General features: G+C 39.2%; 1 protein-coding gene across 6 annotated transcripts in view; it reads left to right on the top strand.

Moving 5' to 3' along the window:
* Positions 1-13,558: 13,558 nt before the first annotated feature.
* Positions 13,559-17,814, top strand: part of FAM13C (family with sequence similarity 13 member C) — a 54,846-nt gene continuing 50,590 nt past the window's right edge. For 5 of the 6 annotated variants that reach the window (XM_030487332.1, XM_030487333.1, XM_030487335.1 and 2 more), the window contains exon 1: positions 13,559-13,680. In XM_030487332.1, the coding sequence (XP_030343192.1) occupies positions 13,619-13,680 (62 nt within the window). In that variant the 5' untranslated portion in view covers positions 13,559-13,618. Of the gene's footprint in view, positions 13,681-17,262; positions 17,628-17,814 lie in introns of those variants that run through there. The other variant, XM_030487331.1, reaches the window with a different exon arrangement.

Raw genomic sequence — 17,814 nt, 5'->3', positions numbered from 1 at the left:
AGACTGAGAATTAAGCTCAGGGGTAGCTGCTGTGACTTTTCATTTGCAAGTTTTGCACACTGTTACAGTACAGCTAGATCCAGATAGCTGAGTGAGATCTGCAGGAATTCCTCAATGTCACTCTGAAATTCTTACTAATTCTTCTGCATATATGTAATGTTCTGGATGCAATTTTACTGCCATGGGAGAGAGTATGCCCTGACATTATTCTAGCTGTGTACTTTGTATTGCTGTGTAACCAGATTGCTACTGATAAGAAATATTTCATTTTGTTAAGACTGCTTTTAAGCAATATGGGGAAATGTCACTATTTTTTGAGACTAAATCTGAGAAACCTGTTTCTAGTTTTACTGTTTTTCAGTTTTCCTGTTAAACCAGAAAGCTATTTTTTTTGCGCAGCTCAGAGGATATTATGAAAAAAGTTGATGATTATTCATTTTAAGTGGCAGCAGTGCTGTGACTCACCCTTTTCATAGGCATCATTCCCTACATTCATAATGGATTTTGAAAACTTGAACGGACTTCTGCCAACAACAACAAAATAAAAACCAAACAAAAAAACCCCAACAAACAAAGAAACAAACAAATCTAGGTTGCATAATATAGTTTTTGCATAATGTAATTTTTCCATAATATATTTTTTCCCAGAAAATGAGATGACCACCTCCTAAAAGTAAACCGAGGAAATGCTTTATAGTCTTATTTTGCTGTAAGCCAAAAGTTATTTGGGTGACAGCTTGAATATGTGTACATTGACATATTTATTATTTACAGAGCGTCTGCAGCTTTGATGCATAAGATGAAATTCCTGAAAGTGTATTATATGGTTTATCAAAATGACTGCTGCATTAATTGTAATCAGTTTATCATACTTTTGAGTATGAACCAGTTTCAGATTTGTTGAAAAGTGTACAGTGCACAAGTGAGGAAGTGAGGATGGTGGAAATTTAGGAGTTCATCAGCACACATAAGTAAACATTTTCTGACAAACTATCTAGAAATTCTCCTGGATAGCGGACAGAGGTGCTTGACTGGTCTACAGCAAGCAATCAAATGTTCCCTGCAGTATGGAGTCAGTTTAGTATGTCCTTGGTTACTGCCTGATGCCCCAAGCGATAGCACATCCCTTTTGTTTCCTCTCTCATGCTTCTCCCACCTAAGGCTGTAAGTAGGTATTCAAATCAAGGTCTTTAGCAACAACCTGGGGAAAGCAACTGGATTTTCTGCAGTTAAGTGGAGGGTAATAAATAATAATAAAGCCCATTAATTCTCTTTTTCGTTAGTGGCAATGTCAGATAAACCTGCTTAGAGACTCTTGAGAAATGTTACATGGATAATTTACTGTATGTGTAGTTTTAGATGAGATGTAAGTGTAATTCTGAAAGGTGGTACCTCTATAGATTCACCAAATGATAGAGTAGAATAGCAGATGAATTACAGCACCCTATGATGGGTCGTTTCAGTGTGTCTTTTCAGCTGATTTCACAGCCTTTTCAGCTAGTGCTGGCTGCATTGGGTGGATATGAGCACCATTTGCTGCAAAGGCTGACTGAATGCTTTGTGGTAAGGGTCAAAATTCAAAAGCTTTCTTTGGTGATGCACTTGGAGAATAGGTTTCATTTGGTTCCTTTTCTCCTGCCTACTTGCTGTTTCACTTTGGCATATGACTATTTCTAAAAATGAACTAGAAAAAAGTAACAAGATTCATTTGCCTACTCTACATCACAGGTGCAAACAGTAGTTATGGTTTTAAAGATGTTTTTAAATAATGAGGATTCATTTTAATGGTGTATGAGGAGCAACGTTTACCCTGTATTGAAGAGTGCGCTAATAAAGAAGGAACTCTAAACTTTCCTCTCTTTTATAAATTTCATATCCCTATTGATCTAAAAATGCAAAATGCTTTTGGCAAGAAGACGACTGTTCCTCAAACTCTCCTTAAAAGCATTGCTGTTCCTGGCCATAGCTGCATTTGCTTTTGAGAGAGGACTTAGCTACTTTTTATTCTGCTTGAAATTCACTGCTCAAAACTATAATGTGATTGAGCAATGAATTGTAGAGCACCTGCAGGCAGCGTGCAGGCACCTGATAGCAGGATGACTCAACCCTCCACCCCTTCAGTCTGGCATTGTTGTATTTGCCTTATGTTTAACTGAGAAATGATCTGCTGGATTTTAGACAGATACACTTTCCTAACTCTTATTTACTATATGCTTTATTAAAAGCTTTAAGATACATTTATATATCATTGTGATTTGCTTAGACCTATACTGTGATTATGCTTTGGTAATCATTTTAAAATTATGGAATGCAAGGCAATTGAGAAAGAACACGCCGAAATGATTTAAAGGCTGACTTTTTAAAAAGAGAGCTATTAAACAGATTAGTCACAACCATGAGTCACTTGAATTGAGTCATGCTTACTTCTTGGTGGCTATAGATTATCTGGTTTTCCTGTTTTGCCACACAGCTATGAATAATACTGTATTAAGAACTGTTACTGCTTTGGAGAATGACTTTTCCCTACTTTGCATGGTGCCCTGTCTGAATGCATTTTTGCATTGGGTAGTTTACAATGTCATTATTTGGCCCATTCTTTCAAGACACTTGAATGGCTTCTGAATAAAACAAGCAATGAAATATGTGCCAGGTGTTGAGACCAGGAGAGACACAAGGAAATAAGGGACCTCGCTAGCAATGCATGATTTTCATCATTTTTGTGGGGATTTGTAGGAGATATTAATAGTTGTCTTAGTTTACATTAGCCCTTTTGCCACCTGAGGTGGCTGAGACAGGAGCATTTGGAGTAGTTGCACAGAATGAAGATGATCTGTGACGAACAGAAAAAACAAGGGAGGAGACACATAACACAAATATGTCCTGAGATGGTAACTGGTTTGATGGCTTAATAACAGTTGAAGCTGGGTTTGGATGTGTTGGGTTTTTTTCCTTCTATATTTGTAGTGAGCATGCAACAACACAGCTGTAGTGTTAGGCATAGTCCCAGAGTCTTTACAATCATAATTCTAGACACAAAATTAGTATAACATGTATTGGCCAAATGTTTGCATCTTGGTGGCTACCTAAAATAAGTCTGAAACTGTGTAGGTGCTTAAATGTGGGTTTGAGAGCCTGGATTTGGGTTAGAAAATGTAGGCTGTATTTCTTCAAGCATCAGCAAGGAGAGGGAAGTTACTGTAGCTCTGAATATTCCCGAGTGTGCCCACATTTAGACTGCAGTATTCATTGCTCTTTTTAAAAGCTACTGTCAGCATTTTTGTCAATATAAAGGCAAGATGTTGTTTTCTAGTTATCTTTACAGAAAGAATAAAAAAAGATACTACACTCATGGTTTCAAGAATTATTTCTATTTTTCACTGGCTCTGCTTTTGAGAGTTTTTCTGGTGACTTTAATTCTCTCTCAAAATGGATAGCTCACCTAGAAATGAAGCTTTCTTCTGTGACTGGCATCTTGCTGATTGATGTTGCATGACCACTAGATGAAAAATATTAGAATTTGAATGAAAACGTCTTTCTTATTTTTACTTCTCTGCTGAATAATGTGAAATCAAACCCAATTTTCTCTAGTTTATCAAAGAGGTCGGGGACAGACTATTTGAGTTAGAAAATGTGATGATGTCATGAAGAGCACTTAATGTGCTTTACAACAAAGGATTTAAATGTCTCAAAAAGGAAAAGTAATTTTCACTGCCCTTTTGTAACAAAACTATTGCAATAGATAGCAAAGTGATAAAGCTGTTTCCTGCAGAAATGTCTTTCCCATATGCTTCTGTTTCTCTTCATCAGATCTATACAGGAAATACTTGAGTTACAAATAATTTTCAATGGGACCAAATTTATGTGAGCAGAGGTCATTTCTTCAGTGTCATCAGTTGCTGTTAAGCTGGACAAGGTCATCCCAGAGAAAATCCTGGCTTTCAAATTATTTTTGAGCCTTAAAAGCTGTTGATAACCTGGGATGAGAACATATTCTAATAAATAACAAAAAAAGAAGAGAACATGGAATGCAGTTTATGACTGGAGGACTGACTGCTGTCCTCTCTGTGTGCTGCAGCAATTTACTCAACTAATTCTGGAGCCCTCTGTGAGACATTCTAAGTTAGAATGAAAAGAGAGCTCTTTTGCAAAGTCTCATTGAGTGAGATTTGTCCTGGCCTTTGGTAGAGGACCTCCCCTTATGAGTTGGAAAGAACTACAAAGCTTGGCCCATGAAAATCATGGGCTGTTGTAAGAACCTTTCTATGGACCATGGATGGTAAATCACCTGTGGTCTGGCTATGTCAGAACTCAGCTCTTGGTAAGAGGGGTAAGAAACTCTGTTACCTAAGAAATGGAGATGTCCTGGTGGCCCTGGTACAGGACATGTCTGCAGACATGCTTGAGCTTGGTGCGCTCTCAGGATATTTCTTGCACAACAAAGGAAACAAGCCAGTTCACAAGATAAAACTGCACATGTATAAGCAGTATGCAGCATGGCAGGAGAATAAAAAGCCAAGAGTACAGATGGTGTGCTGTTATGTAGGTATTTCCTTGTCTTGGTAAAGAAGTTAGGTCCTGTGTTCCCTGTGTTTCAGTGCCTGCCACACATTTCTCTCTTTCCCAAACAACCATTATATGAAAGAAAATTCTTTTAAGTAATAAGAAGGTAAATTTGAACAGATGTATAAGACATCTCTGTACCATTTACTTATATTTTCTGTAGGGTTCATGTTTTATGCCATGAAGCTGAATATTATGTAATAGGATTATATTATTTAATTTGTGTGGAGTGCTGTGTCCTGACCTGGCTGGTTTACTGTGTTGAAAGACATAATCTGCTGAGAATGTCTCTATCTTTCCCTCAATCTAAAAGAAAAAATAAATAAATAAATAAATTTGCTTGCTGGGAAAAACAAAACAACAAAATGAATTGAGAATTCAAAATTTTCTCAAACTTCAGAAGAACAAACTTCTATCTGTGCATTGTCCTTCTGATAAGTTAAAATAGTAAGTGGTAGGACATTAGCACAGATCATGAGCCTGGATAGAAATAAAAGCCAGATAGAGGAGGACTACTTGCTATGAGAAGAAATTAAAACAGCAAGGTAGAAGCTGAACAGGAGCTGACCACTGACTATGGATGTCAATATTCAGTGGCTTTTTCATGGCATTTCTGTGAAATACAAGTGCAGGGGAATAACCCATAACTGAGGAGACTTTTCTGATGTCAGTGGATCATGATATTGAAGAAGTTAATGGTCTGAATCAGTAGGTTTCAAATGTCACTGACTATACATTATAGTGAACAGAAATTCAGGAAAACAACTCAGAAAAAAAAAATAAATTGATTCATTACCATGCCTTTTTTTTTTTTTTTTCTGTGTTGGAAATGAGAATGAGCAACTGGAGCTTCATAAACCCCCACAAAAATAGGTGAGATAATGCCCAGAAGCAAAGGGACCTCCCCCAGCTGCCCATCACAATTGTGTTTTACATTGTGATTGTTTGCTTATGTTGTTGTATTTATTCTGGAGTTTGTTCGTGTCTTCCTACTATGTCTCCTAATATCAGTTTCATTATTTTTACCCATCGCATTCTTTTCTGTCTTTTCTCCCTATCCAGAATTCCTTGCCACGTGGACAGTTTTTCCTCTCTATGAGAGGTAAGATGGCTGGGAAGAAATGTTATGCTGAGATGACAGCCAGAAATAAATTAACTAAATGCGTTTCTTGGTAGGCTTTTGCCATTGCTCAGAGGGGGCTCCAGAAGTTGGATCTGTCTTGGTTTTATATTTATGTGATATACGAAGCAAGTTCAGAAAAAACCCATGTAAATAAACACATTTCATCAATTTTGACTTACTGACATCAACCTCTCTTCTGACCCTACTAGCCCCTGAAATTGATAAACACTTGACAAAGGAGTAGCAAGATTCATATACATAAAGATACTGACTGCAGTGAATGGGGTTAAAAAGTTCTCAGTGAGATCTCCTGTCTTGTACAGTTGTATCTGGTGCATGCAAATGGAGATGCGTTGTTTTTTCAGACACAATAAGCAACTTTAGCTTTCCAGATATTTTGAATGTTCAGAGTAGTGCAGTGTAAAGCTAAATTCATTCCTAAACATCCATGTGTTACTGCCCATATTTTCTTCTGTTTCCAAATGAGAAGGAGTTCTGCTAATTTATTATTGTCTTGAGCTACATGGGTTAGTGTGTGGTGTCCCTGCCCATGGCAGGGGGGTTGGAAACTAGATGATCTTAAGGTCCTTTGCAACCCTAACTATTCTATGATTCTGTGATTATGCTACAAGAGTCTTAAGGTACAGTTTGTCCTTTTATAGCTATTTATTTATTTATTACTATTCTCTCTCTCTGAATTTTGGTCATCATTCTTGACATCACATAAACAGTAGTGGTTATTCAGAATTCTCTGAATATGATCTAGATTCATAAGTAGAAAAATAGTTTGTGTTGAAGTTAAGTAACATATAATGATGTAGTTTTATGTTTCATATCTTTGATTAGTTTACACATTAATACTTCATAATCTGCCTGTGCCAGTTAGATTTTCCTGCATTTCAACAAAAATAGAAAGTAGGAAGCACACTATGAAAAAGAAATGTTCAAGGTCTGGCTATATACCCAAAAAGTATTCAGGCACATCATATCAAATGGACAGCCCTGCTGGGCTATAGATATTGTGGGCAATGTCCTTGGGTGGTGTAAACTAGCATAGCTTTGCATGGACCCCAGTACAGCTGCCCAGCCCTCTTAGAACAGCATATTGGTGTTTCCTACTTGTAATCACACAGTAAAAATACACACACACGTTTGTAAACTAGAAAGAGGCTTAGAGGGCATTCATTGTGAATCTGTTTTTAATGTTACCTGAACTGTCCCTCAGACATAGAATCATATAATCATAAAATACTTAGGGTTGGAAAGGACCTGAAGATCATCTAGTTCCAACCCCCCTGCCATGGGCAGGGACACCTCGCACTAAACAATGTCGTCCAATGCTCCGTCCAGCCTGGCCTTGAACACTGCCAGGGATGGAGCATTCACAACCTCCTGGGCAACCCATTCCGGTGCCTCATCACCCTCACTGTCAAGAACTTCTTCCTTATATCTAATCTAAACTTCCCCTGTTTAAGTTTGAAGCCATTACCCCTTGTCCTCCAGCTACAGTCTCTAATGAAGAGTCCCTCCCCAGCATCCTTATAGGACTAATCACTGATTGTCATGTGGTGCACAGTAAATGCCCGGGGAGAAGGCCAGGTGCCCTTTGAAAACGCATAGTTGCTGATAATGGAGCTCTTTGGTAATGCTAATTAAAGAGGTGTGGCCTACACATCACTGAGAATAAACTCTGACATTGAGCAGCAATTGCTGTAAATTGGTTTTGTTATGTGACTTCTACATTGGTATAGATTTTGTTTTATACCATTCTGGCTTCTTTGTTGCTGGGAAGATAAAGCTATAGGTGACAGAAAGTAGTATGTACTACTCTGCTAGTTACACGAAGGATAGTGAGCAAGATTTGGAGAGCACCTCATAAGTAAGTATGCTGCTGCAGACAGATGTGGGAAAAGGCAAGTACTGAAGTCTCTCAGGTTTATGGCTCTGTGAATTGATGTTTAGAAGAAACAAACATTTTATACATGCGTGCATGAATGTGTGTGTATGTGCACACAGGTTACACAATTAGATTCCCAGGTGGTGAGGAAGAGTTCTGCAAAGGGAAATCTGAGTAAAAAGCATGTTTTTTTGTTTGATTCTTTTTGCTTTCAGAAAACAAGTAAATTACCCAGCATAATCAGTATTCCTCTACATGACAACAGGTGTCTCCCCAAGAAACAGTCAGGAATCATACATGACTTGCACATGTCTTTCTTCTCTTTGGGCTTAACAAGAACCAATTTTTTCAGCTCCACTCATCTACAGACCCAACAGAAAAAGGCATTAATATTTTTTGGATGTATGAGCATCTCTTTGCTTGGTTTTCCCTTTACTTTCAAATATTCAACTTTCTGAGAACGTGTTTTAGCTCAAATTCCCCCTTCCATTTAATTTGTATTGGAAAATGCTGGGAAAGCTATATATTTAAGCTTTAATTTGGAAGGCTTGCTTATAAGTTACTTGCTTACGGTCTCTACCTATATGATCACATTCAGTTTGTGCAGCAAGATCTGGAAATTCTTGATTGTTAGAATGTGAAATCTCTTCCTGGTTGAGCTGTCTTGTTCTCCGTGCTTGTCTTCAGATGAAGAAACGCACAGCGTGAAACTTCCTAATTCTGTCTTTCCTTAATTTTGATGTTCACAAGATGCTAATTCCTCATAAGAACTTTCCTACATGTAATACTAATTAATACTGTTATTGTTTTCCATTGATAAAATAATTAGACTAGGAGTGTAACGGAGGAACGTGACCCTGCAGAATTCCTGCACTATTAGCTTGAACAAAAAAAGAATGAACACTGTTTTAAAAAGCCACTACCAGCAAAACAAAGCTACCCCATTGCTGCCATTATGTAAACACATTCTCCACACATGCTCTGCTCTAGGGAAGGAGTGTTATTTTTTTACAATGTCCTTGCCTTTATCTGCCTCTCTTTCTACGATCACAAGCAAAAGGAACATGGTGATCTTGCAGACACATCAGGCATGTAAATAAATTCACATATGTCATTCTTGCAACTGATGTTTTCTTAAGTAAGAAGTGGTAAAGATCAAGGCTTCTTAAATAAGAATTTTTACTTTTAGGTGTACTGATCTGTTGAAGCATTCTGGGCACCTCAGTAAAATTAGGAGTGTGTGTATTTTTCCCCATCTTGTAATGCTCAGAGGAAAAACTGGCTTTGACTTAGTGCTATGTTGAGTCTAGCCTGACTTTGGTGTAAACCTGCTGGAAATAGTTTTGTCATCTGTGGCAGTATTAAATTGTCTGCAGTGGATGACTGCAGTCAATCAAGTTTTCTGCCTATAATGGCTCAGTTGCTAGCCCCAGTTTGACTAGTACAGTTTGGTTTATCATGCAGCCTAGTGCATGCTGGATAATGATTTTTGGGCATCTCTACAGAGATTTTTAGCAGAGCTGATGGGAGTTCATAAAGCAGCTTGGTCTTTAATAACAGAATTAGAGGCACAGTTCTGTATTTCCAGCTTAGCATACTTCCTCAAGTCAGCAGACCTATATGAAGTAGGCTTGTGCTGATTAACCAGGGCACCACCAGTACAGCCTTCCAGCAGGGAGCTTAGTGTGGGTTCCTTGCTGGAGTGATTACCATGTTCTTGGGTGGTTTCCTCACTGGCAGAGCTAGTGCTTGCTCAGGTGTGAGCACCTGAGCTGCAGAAATGTAACCCAAGTGATAGGACTGAAGTGGTTCACAAATCAGAATTTCCAATCTGCACAAAATTGTGCAGTTCCATGATACTTTCCTTTTTAAGAGACCAGGGAGGGATCTGGCCAATGTATGGTCATGCCTTTTGAGCTATAGGGTGGATGTACCTCCCTCAGTGCAAACTTGGGTGTACTATGGGAGTGTGTGTGGGATTCATGGGCCCACTGCTTAGAAGGCTTGAGTAAGGAAGTATGTGCAGTTGATTGCTCACTGAATAATCTGAAAATATAACTCTGAAGGTCTGTGCACTTGCACAAAGCTTTATCGAACCCAACATATATGCGTCTTATGGAATTGCCCTGCATTGTTTTATGACAACTATTACTGCACCTACACTCAGCTCCAGTCTTTTCCTGCATGAGCTTGTCTGTTCATTTTAAGATATACAGCAAGATCAGCTGAATGCTTTTTCCCCTGGGTCCATTCACTCAGATGATGTCCTAATTAGGTCACTGAGAAATACAGAAACTGGATTGAGTGCTCACCAGCCATCCTCTATATGTAATTGCTGTATTTTAGTTTTGATTTCTCTTAAGATGTTTCCTGATGTCTCTGAGAATGTTAGCCATAAAAAGGCAGACTGCACATCAAGAAAGCAAGTCAACGAACATATGAATATTTTGAGCCACAGTGTAGCATTCAGTATTTGTCACTACAGGAAAGAGGCATGTGTGTTCTCTCTCACATGGCAGCTCCCTGTTTTATGACTTACTGATTGGAAAATAGCAAAAGTATCTTGCAGGATCACTTCTGAAGAAAGAGCAAGGCACTAGAACGATCCACAGTGCTACCATTTTGGTGCAGAATGATCCCTGCTCTTATCCTGTAAGAAAACCCTGTGTGCTGGAATAGAATGGACTTGCTGAAGGCAGAGATGAGCGACTGCAGAATCCCTGTTTTCTGCTTAAATAGAAGTGTTCTGTCACAAGGGTGACCTCAGAAGTAGCAATGTGACCTGATAGGCAAGCATATTTAATCTGCTCTTTGGTGGAGTTGAATGTATTTTATCCACGAAAGCACGTGCTGTGTATGCATACAGGTAGGAGTGAGCGCATCTCCTTGTTGGTACAATTTGAGGGAGAGCACTTCAGGGTATTGCTACTTGGCAGGAACACACATACTCCAAGGCAAACAAATTTGTTCAATACCTTTATGAGTCTCTGAGCTCAGCTGGTTCTGGCAGGGATGACTTGATTTTATCCAGAGAGTCAGTAGGAGGGAGATCATTCCAACTTTCCTTTATTTAGGTAGTGGAACATGAGTAACTTCTTCCCAGAGCTGTGGGAGTTGCTTTAGGCTCCTTGTCATGCACAGTGTGCCATATCGCATCTCTTGTGTCCCTCCACAGCATCTTGTGCAGATCCCTTGTATGGCCTAACCATAACGCAAAATGTAATTGCCTCTGACGCAGCAATTTCAGCACTAGCTCTTTGGACTCTGTGGAATAACAAATAATAATAAAGAAAATAGTCTTGCAATAAATGCTAATCACACCCTGTAGGATTGCACTGAACTTGTTGTTAGATAGTAGATATTAAATGCAGAAATGCTAACTTTCCCAGAGTCTCAGAGAGTTTAGAGTTCTTTGTAAATATATATTTATCCCTCTAATAAATATACAGTTAATTTCCCAACAGAAATTCTTCATTGTTATGGCTGAAAGGCCTCATTGTTTACCTGAGTCAGAAATGCCCTTAAGAAGAAGCAGTCGTTTATGGAGATGAGCAAATTCTGGAAATTGAGGCAAAGGTTCTGTTCTGCAGGTGAAAACAAGCTGCCACCATGTCTGCAGGGGTATGGGGTGTGTGTTTGTGACCATTTAGACAACTGTAGCTTGGCAACCTTTACCATTCCTCCTCTTTTTCTGGCCTTTTTATCTTGGTTGTTGCACTCTCTCCTGTTCTCCTGGAGCTAGAACTACTGCCCACTTTTGTCTCACTTATCTCTCTCTTCTTTTGCAGTTTTCTGCAACCAGACCATAGTGTCTTTGAAATGCATTCATTGCCTGGCACGTGTTTATAGTGGCAACTAATGCTGTTCTGAGCTTATGAACATATCATTTATGTTGACCATGTGCCCCTACTACATGCATAACTGAGCTGGAGGCTGATTCCTATTTTAATCTTTCTCTTGTCTTAGCAGTAATTCTCTTGATGATACAAACCAAATGAAGGATGGAATTTCAATGCCAACCTATTTGTCAGCCATAAATGGGCAATATATCATTCAAATTTTCAGAAGAAGAGCCATGTATTCCTGAATCCTGGTATCTCCAAAATATATGTAGATGTTTGCTTTGGAGTTCTCCAACATTTTTGTGTCAGCTGAGAAGTGTCATGTGATATTTATGTTGGCTTGATCAACATCTAGCAAAAGAGGGTAAGAACAAAACTGGGTATAAAATGGGAAATTTTTGACAGAAAAGGTGTCTTTCCACAATACAACAAAGAAGCAGTATGTTGAAGAGTGGTGTTTTACAGTATTACACATTTACAAGAGCATTCTGTGTTCGCTCCCCTTTTTGTGGGGGTGTATGTAGGGAAGAGGGGATAAACACCCGGTTTCTCTTTAAGCTCTACTCTAACCAAGCTATGATGCTTATCAATGTAATTTTATGATTAAAAATTTGTGATTCCTCCATTACACACCTGAAATGATAGCTGTAATCCTAGCCTAAGCATTAAAAACTAGAGCACTTAAGCGTTCTGGAATGTATTTATTTAAAATAGTATCAGGGTTTTTTAGTGGTCCTCTACTTTTTGAGCATGTAAATTGTGGTTTTGATTGCCACAACATCCAGAAGTGTACCTTTTGTTTAGGTGCTCCCCTGCAAATAGAAAAACAAAAAAAAAAAAGTCGTATTTGTATGTTCAGACCCCAAAACCTGGAAACAGGAGGAGAAAAAGTATTGAAATTTTAGGTCTAAGGCAGGATTTATATGCTAACCATTAAATTTAGCTTTTCTCTTCATCCTTCTCTCACAAAACCTGCTACTATGTAGGGCAGAAACCCCTGTACACTGCCTGTGATAGTCCGATACCCAGGTAATTTGTGCCATTGTATAAATTGACATATATATACAAATATGGGAAAGAAAAGAGCTAGATAGTGTGTGCAAGCAGGTAGAAAGGCTGGGAGGAGATGAAGACAAGATACACTGTTAGCACTGTTGGTGAAAGAAGGGAAATCGTCATGGCTGTGGCTCCTGGCTGCTGCTGCTGCCTGGGACATGTGTCAACACCAGGCAGCGGCACAAGCTGCTGCAGGGAGGAGGACGCTGCACTCCTCTGTACCCCTGCTCTGCTTGATGCTGTCGTCATTGTCACAAACAGCAGAGCTCATAAGATGCTGTTGTCTGCACTGCTTTCTCCTCCCCTACCCGAGCAAAAAAAAAAAAAAATCCCAGCTCTGGTATGTAGCAATGAGATTTCTTCATTTCTTTTTTTTTTTTTTTTTTTCTTTTTTCCTGCTGCTATAAAATTTCAGGATGATCTAACAGTGTATTTACTGGATTTGAGAGGTGGTGTTTGAGGGGGAATTCCATAGCTGCCTCTAAACCTGCAGTTTAAGGTATCCTCAGTTGACCCCTACTGAATGCATTTTATGAGGTCTGAAATGTTTTGCGGCAGGAGCACATCAGCCTATTCCTTTCAGAGGAACAGTTTCACCTATTGCTTGCTGTTAGCTTAATAACCTTTCACTACTTGGTCTGTCCTTTCTGCCAGATTATTTTTTCATAGGTTTCCCTGGGGTTTGTCCATGAGCTGAGTGTGTAACAGACCACTAAACAAGAAGAAAAAACCTCCAGAGACCTTAGCTGAGCAACCCTATTTAGGTAATAAAAACAACTGTGTTTGATGAGCCGATTACATAGAGCAAATGTTTAAAGGATGGAATGCCAAATACTTGTTTGTTAACCCAAGCCTTTATTAGCAGCACTATTACAATTATGAAAGAATATGATCCCTTTCTGATCCTCACAGACTACCTGCATCCCTGTAGTAATTCAAAGCACTGCTGGATGGGCTTTGTGAGTGTTGTAGGACTAATCCCTATGGTTCCTTGATTATGAGCATGTGCAGAGCAGCTGAAGGTACAGTCGTGCATGTAGAGCTAACACACAGAGACTTGCCTTGCAATGCCATGTTTGTGCATGTGCTCCTACAACTGAGAAGGATTCAGGGAGCCTGCCTGCCTTGCTGACTTATCTGATGCTTTCTTGTTTCTGTTTCAGCATTCAGGATAAATCCTTCAACACGACAGCTTTAGCAGAGTAAGTGAACACTTTAAAGACGTCCTTATTTCTAAATAAGAATGATGAGTTTAATTGCTGTAGAGAATAATTGTAAGTAGTATGTGAGAATTCCCGAGCTATCTTTCATATATTTTAATTCAGTTTTCTGTAATCTAAGTACGTTATTGACTATATGGGAAAGATTGCATGAAACAGCTGCCTTTGCATGCTCTGTGACCATTTAGCAGTGAAATATTTTTCTGGGAGAATGTATGTTTGGTGCACATCACACATGTTTAAATGCATGATTTTCAGTGAAGGATAAATCTCCTGTGAAAATATTGCTCATTTGTGGTACTTGACAAACACAAGTATGTCAGTTTTCTAAGAACACATGGTCTGTACTTCCTGCAAGTATTAGAAAAAAAATCTTTGCAAATATTGTGAAAAAACCCCTATATATTATTTAGACATGCCAAGTACCAAATATGTCATTTCTTTGTAATCAATTCCATAAACTCATTAGAAGGCCTTTCATATATATCATGATCATAATATATATATGTGTTGATTTATTTTTTGTTGTCTTACAGAGACAACAGAACAGGACAAGGGAGAACATTAAAAAGTTAGAAAGGCAAAGGTTTTAAGAAACTATTACAAATAAAATGGTCTTTGTTTTATTTCAGTCTAAACCACTTCAGTGTTGGTTTTCTCTATGTTATTATTACATGCTTTTGATTATTTCAAAAGCTTCTTGGGAATATTCTTCAGCAGTAATGTGCCAAGCAGTTTCTCAGGGAGGAAATGATTTATAGATTTATTTGTGTATTAGGTGAGTTTTGCACTGGAAAAATGCTCATAATTCAAAACACACTAGCTGGGCAGTGAGCTGTTTTCCTAAGCGTTGTGGGGACAGGATACTTTCTGAAAGCAGGCCACGTTGTAATTGTCTGAGCCATCCTCAGGTGTTGCCAAAATCACTACAGGAAAAGTAACATTTCACAGGGATTCAAGTAATTTCCCTCTTTTACGTTGCTGTGCTTTATTTGTTTACATTACCTTGCTTTATTTAATATTTTAACTTAGTCACATTTTTGTGTGACTTTAGTAGATATGGAAAGATTTAACAAAAGGTAATAAATCATTAAGTAATTTTTAAATTATTTTCCCGTGTCCCTATTGGTTACGTGCTGAATGGTGGTCTGTAAAATTCTGGATGCTCCCCCTTCACCGGAGAATAACCACACTACAGATAGTACATTTTTCATTGTCTTTTTTTTTCCTCCTTCCCTTTTCTCTCTCCCTGAGTGCATCCGTCGTTTCCCACAGAGATTTCCCTGGAGCAGCCCCTGTGCCTGCCTCAGCCTTAAGGTTTCTGGGACTTGAAGGTGATAACTTTCTCCGTGGTGCTACGTGTGACCGTTATGGCAAAGGCCAGGCTGGCATGAAAGCTGACTGCATAGTGTCAGCACTGCCTCTGGGGAAAGAGAGAGGGGTGCAGAGAGTGCTGTGCTGTGCCCTGCTGAGCTGCAAGGCAGCAGCATGGCAGAGCTGTGGCTGGGCCAGGCATTGCCTGAAGGGTGAATCTCCCTCATTTAAGCTGTTCTTGGTTTTGTTTCAGGGGCTTTGATTTTTAATCTCATCTTTCCAAACACGGAAGTAGAAACATGCTTTTAGAAAACCAAGCAAGTGAGCAATGACATTTGAAATGTGTTGTACAAATGAACAAACTTGGTTTCCAGAGTTGATTTCTCTAATTCCTGTTTAGAGCCTCCTCTCTCTCCGCCTCTCCCCTCCCCCCCCCAGCCTGTTTTTAAGAGCTGCAGTTCTTACTGATTTCAGCTCTAGTTGCTTGTGCTGGTCAGATCTGAAAATAGGTTACTTTTATTTAGCAGAACAAAGAGAGAACTTGCCATGCAACTTTAGACATCTTTATTTGACGTTTTCTGTCTTTATTTGTGGCAAAGGCAAAATCAAATGCTTCCTGAATGATATAAAATCGGTGATACAATACTTTCAGGAACATTTCTTCAGACAAGGCAAGTGCCTGGGGCTGCTAAGCTTTCAGCAAGCCATGTGTGCACCCTGGTTGAGTAGTTGTTCATGTGAACATCTTAAAGGTCAAGTCAGCAAAAGGGAGCAGTTCTCAAGTTGTACTGAAATGGCTCCTATGGAAAGGTGAAAATGGAAGGAAGTTTAAAAAGTTAATCCCATTAAACCAGAGATCCTTGGAAGAAGCATAAAGAGGCAGTACTATAAAGAGTATGAGCAGCAGTCCATCTAGACTGGGATCCCATCTCTGACCTGACTCTGGCTCATGCCATGAGATCAGTAATGGATGTACTTACTTCTGAGAGACATATCCGTTGGTCTGTAGTTAGATTGGGCACCGAAGGAAAATGATTCACATCACTGTCAGAAGACATGCTTCCTGCCCAATGTAAGCTTCAATCCATATGGATTTATGTCTTGAGGCAGTTCTGGCATATTGTCAGATGTTTTAGGAATGCGTGAGATACTGTTATAGTTTTTGCATTGGCGGGAACTCTCATATGGCCACAAGCTATCACAAAACTGATCAAACTCTTGCCTATCCCTTTATCTGTTAAATATAGCTAAAGTTGGACAACAAGATTTACAAGTTGCTGGTGAGAGGAGAAGTATGTGTGTATGTCTGTATTGATATGTGCAGGCAGGTGACATGAACATGTAAGTTGCATTTCTTAAAGAAGCCAAGGTGAAAATACTGTGCTTTAGTGATGGCTATTTGCATTATGTTGGGAATTCATCTATTTAAAGGTCCTGCTATGGTCTTAGCCTCAAGCACTGTCTATGTGAGTAAGCTTTCTTAGTTAATATTTATTTTTATGAAGAGAAAAATTTCTGTTAATGATTTCAGAGTGTGTTGCTTCTGAACTTCCTCACAATCTTTTATTACATGATGGACAGAGTCTTCTCTGATTCATTATTGCTTATCTTTCTTATCTACTGCTATCTGGTTATTCAAATACGTTTTGTCATGCTCACTTAAGTTGTTTATAAGTTTTGTCTTGCTTTATGACTTTAATCAGTTGATAAATGCTAAGTTAGGATCTCTACTTCTTCAAGATCACCTTATTACAGTCAGCTTAGGGAAAGCAACTCCCAGGGCACTTTACCAAGTTAAGGAGTATGCACACAAGTATGCATACATAGACTTGGCTGATAGACCTGTGCTCAGTCATCCATTGTCCCTCCAGAGAGTGTTCCCAGTTACCAAAACAGTCTTTCAGGACCGAGGGTTGCCAAGTGTGGTGATTGGTGAGAGGAGGAGATAGATGAAGCTGGTAGCAGAGCTGCTTCCTCCTACCTGCTCTTCCTGTGGCACACACAGGACAGAAAGTTTGTCCCTTTGGGGGGTCCCTGGGCTTCCTTCTTGATACCCCCAATATGTCCTATCCTCATACCTTGCTGGTGTCCATAAGGTAATTAGCGATAGACTGGAGGGGAAGGTGTGACTGGCATCTGGAGGCAAAGGCAACTAGATTTCTATGGTGAATTTATCCATTTTGTACATCAGCCGCTGTCTTCCATATGTCGCCCCACTTTGCCTTGTGGGGAGAACTGCACTCATTGAAGGAATATTGTGTGATTAGGGGGGATCTGCAACTGTAGTTATGTGTTCCAGTTGCGAGCAGCAAATGCTTTCATCCATATGCTGATGTATTCAGGAAGTGTAAACACTTGAGTGTCCCTTTAAATATTTTCTGCTGCAGTCTGGCTTTTGATAAAGATACTAGCAGAAGACTGGTGGGAAAGAGGAATATATTAAAAACCTTGCTATCAAATTGCACCACAGAGCTGTTATCACTCAATGTGCTCTGTCCTAAGCTCTTCCGAATATTTAACAAGTCAGCGGAAGTACAGGCTGCTTCCCTCACAATGAAGAGATTCCTCTGCCAGCAAACTTCAAGAGATCCAAGCCTGCTTAGTGTCTGTGCTCTGTGAGTATGAACAGAGGGGTGACAGGAGGGCCTCAACTTTTGCCACCACATAATACCTAGGAAGGATGTATGCATAATTTTAGGAGTGTATGCAAATATATGTATGTTTATTTGAAGAAAAACTGCTCATAGGCTTTGCAGTTATTCCACAAAGTTTAGCCATGCTGCACAATACAGTGTTCAGCAT

This window comes from Strigops habroptila, chromosome 5 (assembly GCF_004027225.2).
Source record: "Strigops habroptila isolate Jane chromosome 5, bStrHab1.2.pri, whole genome shotgun sequence".
In the NCBI taxonomy this organism is placed as follows: domain Eukaryota; kingdom Metazoa; phylum Chordata; class Aves; order Psittaciformes; family Psittacidae; genus Strigops; species Strigops habroptila.
Note: the sequence above shows the minus strand (reverse complement) of the source record. Positions and strands in the feature narration are given on the sequence as shown.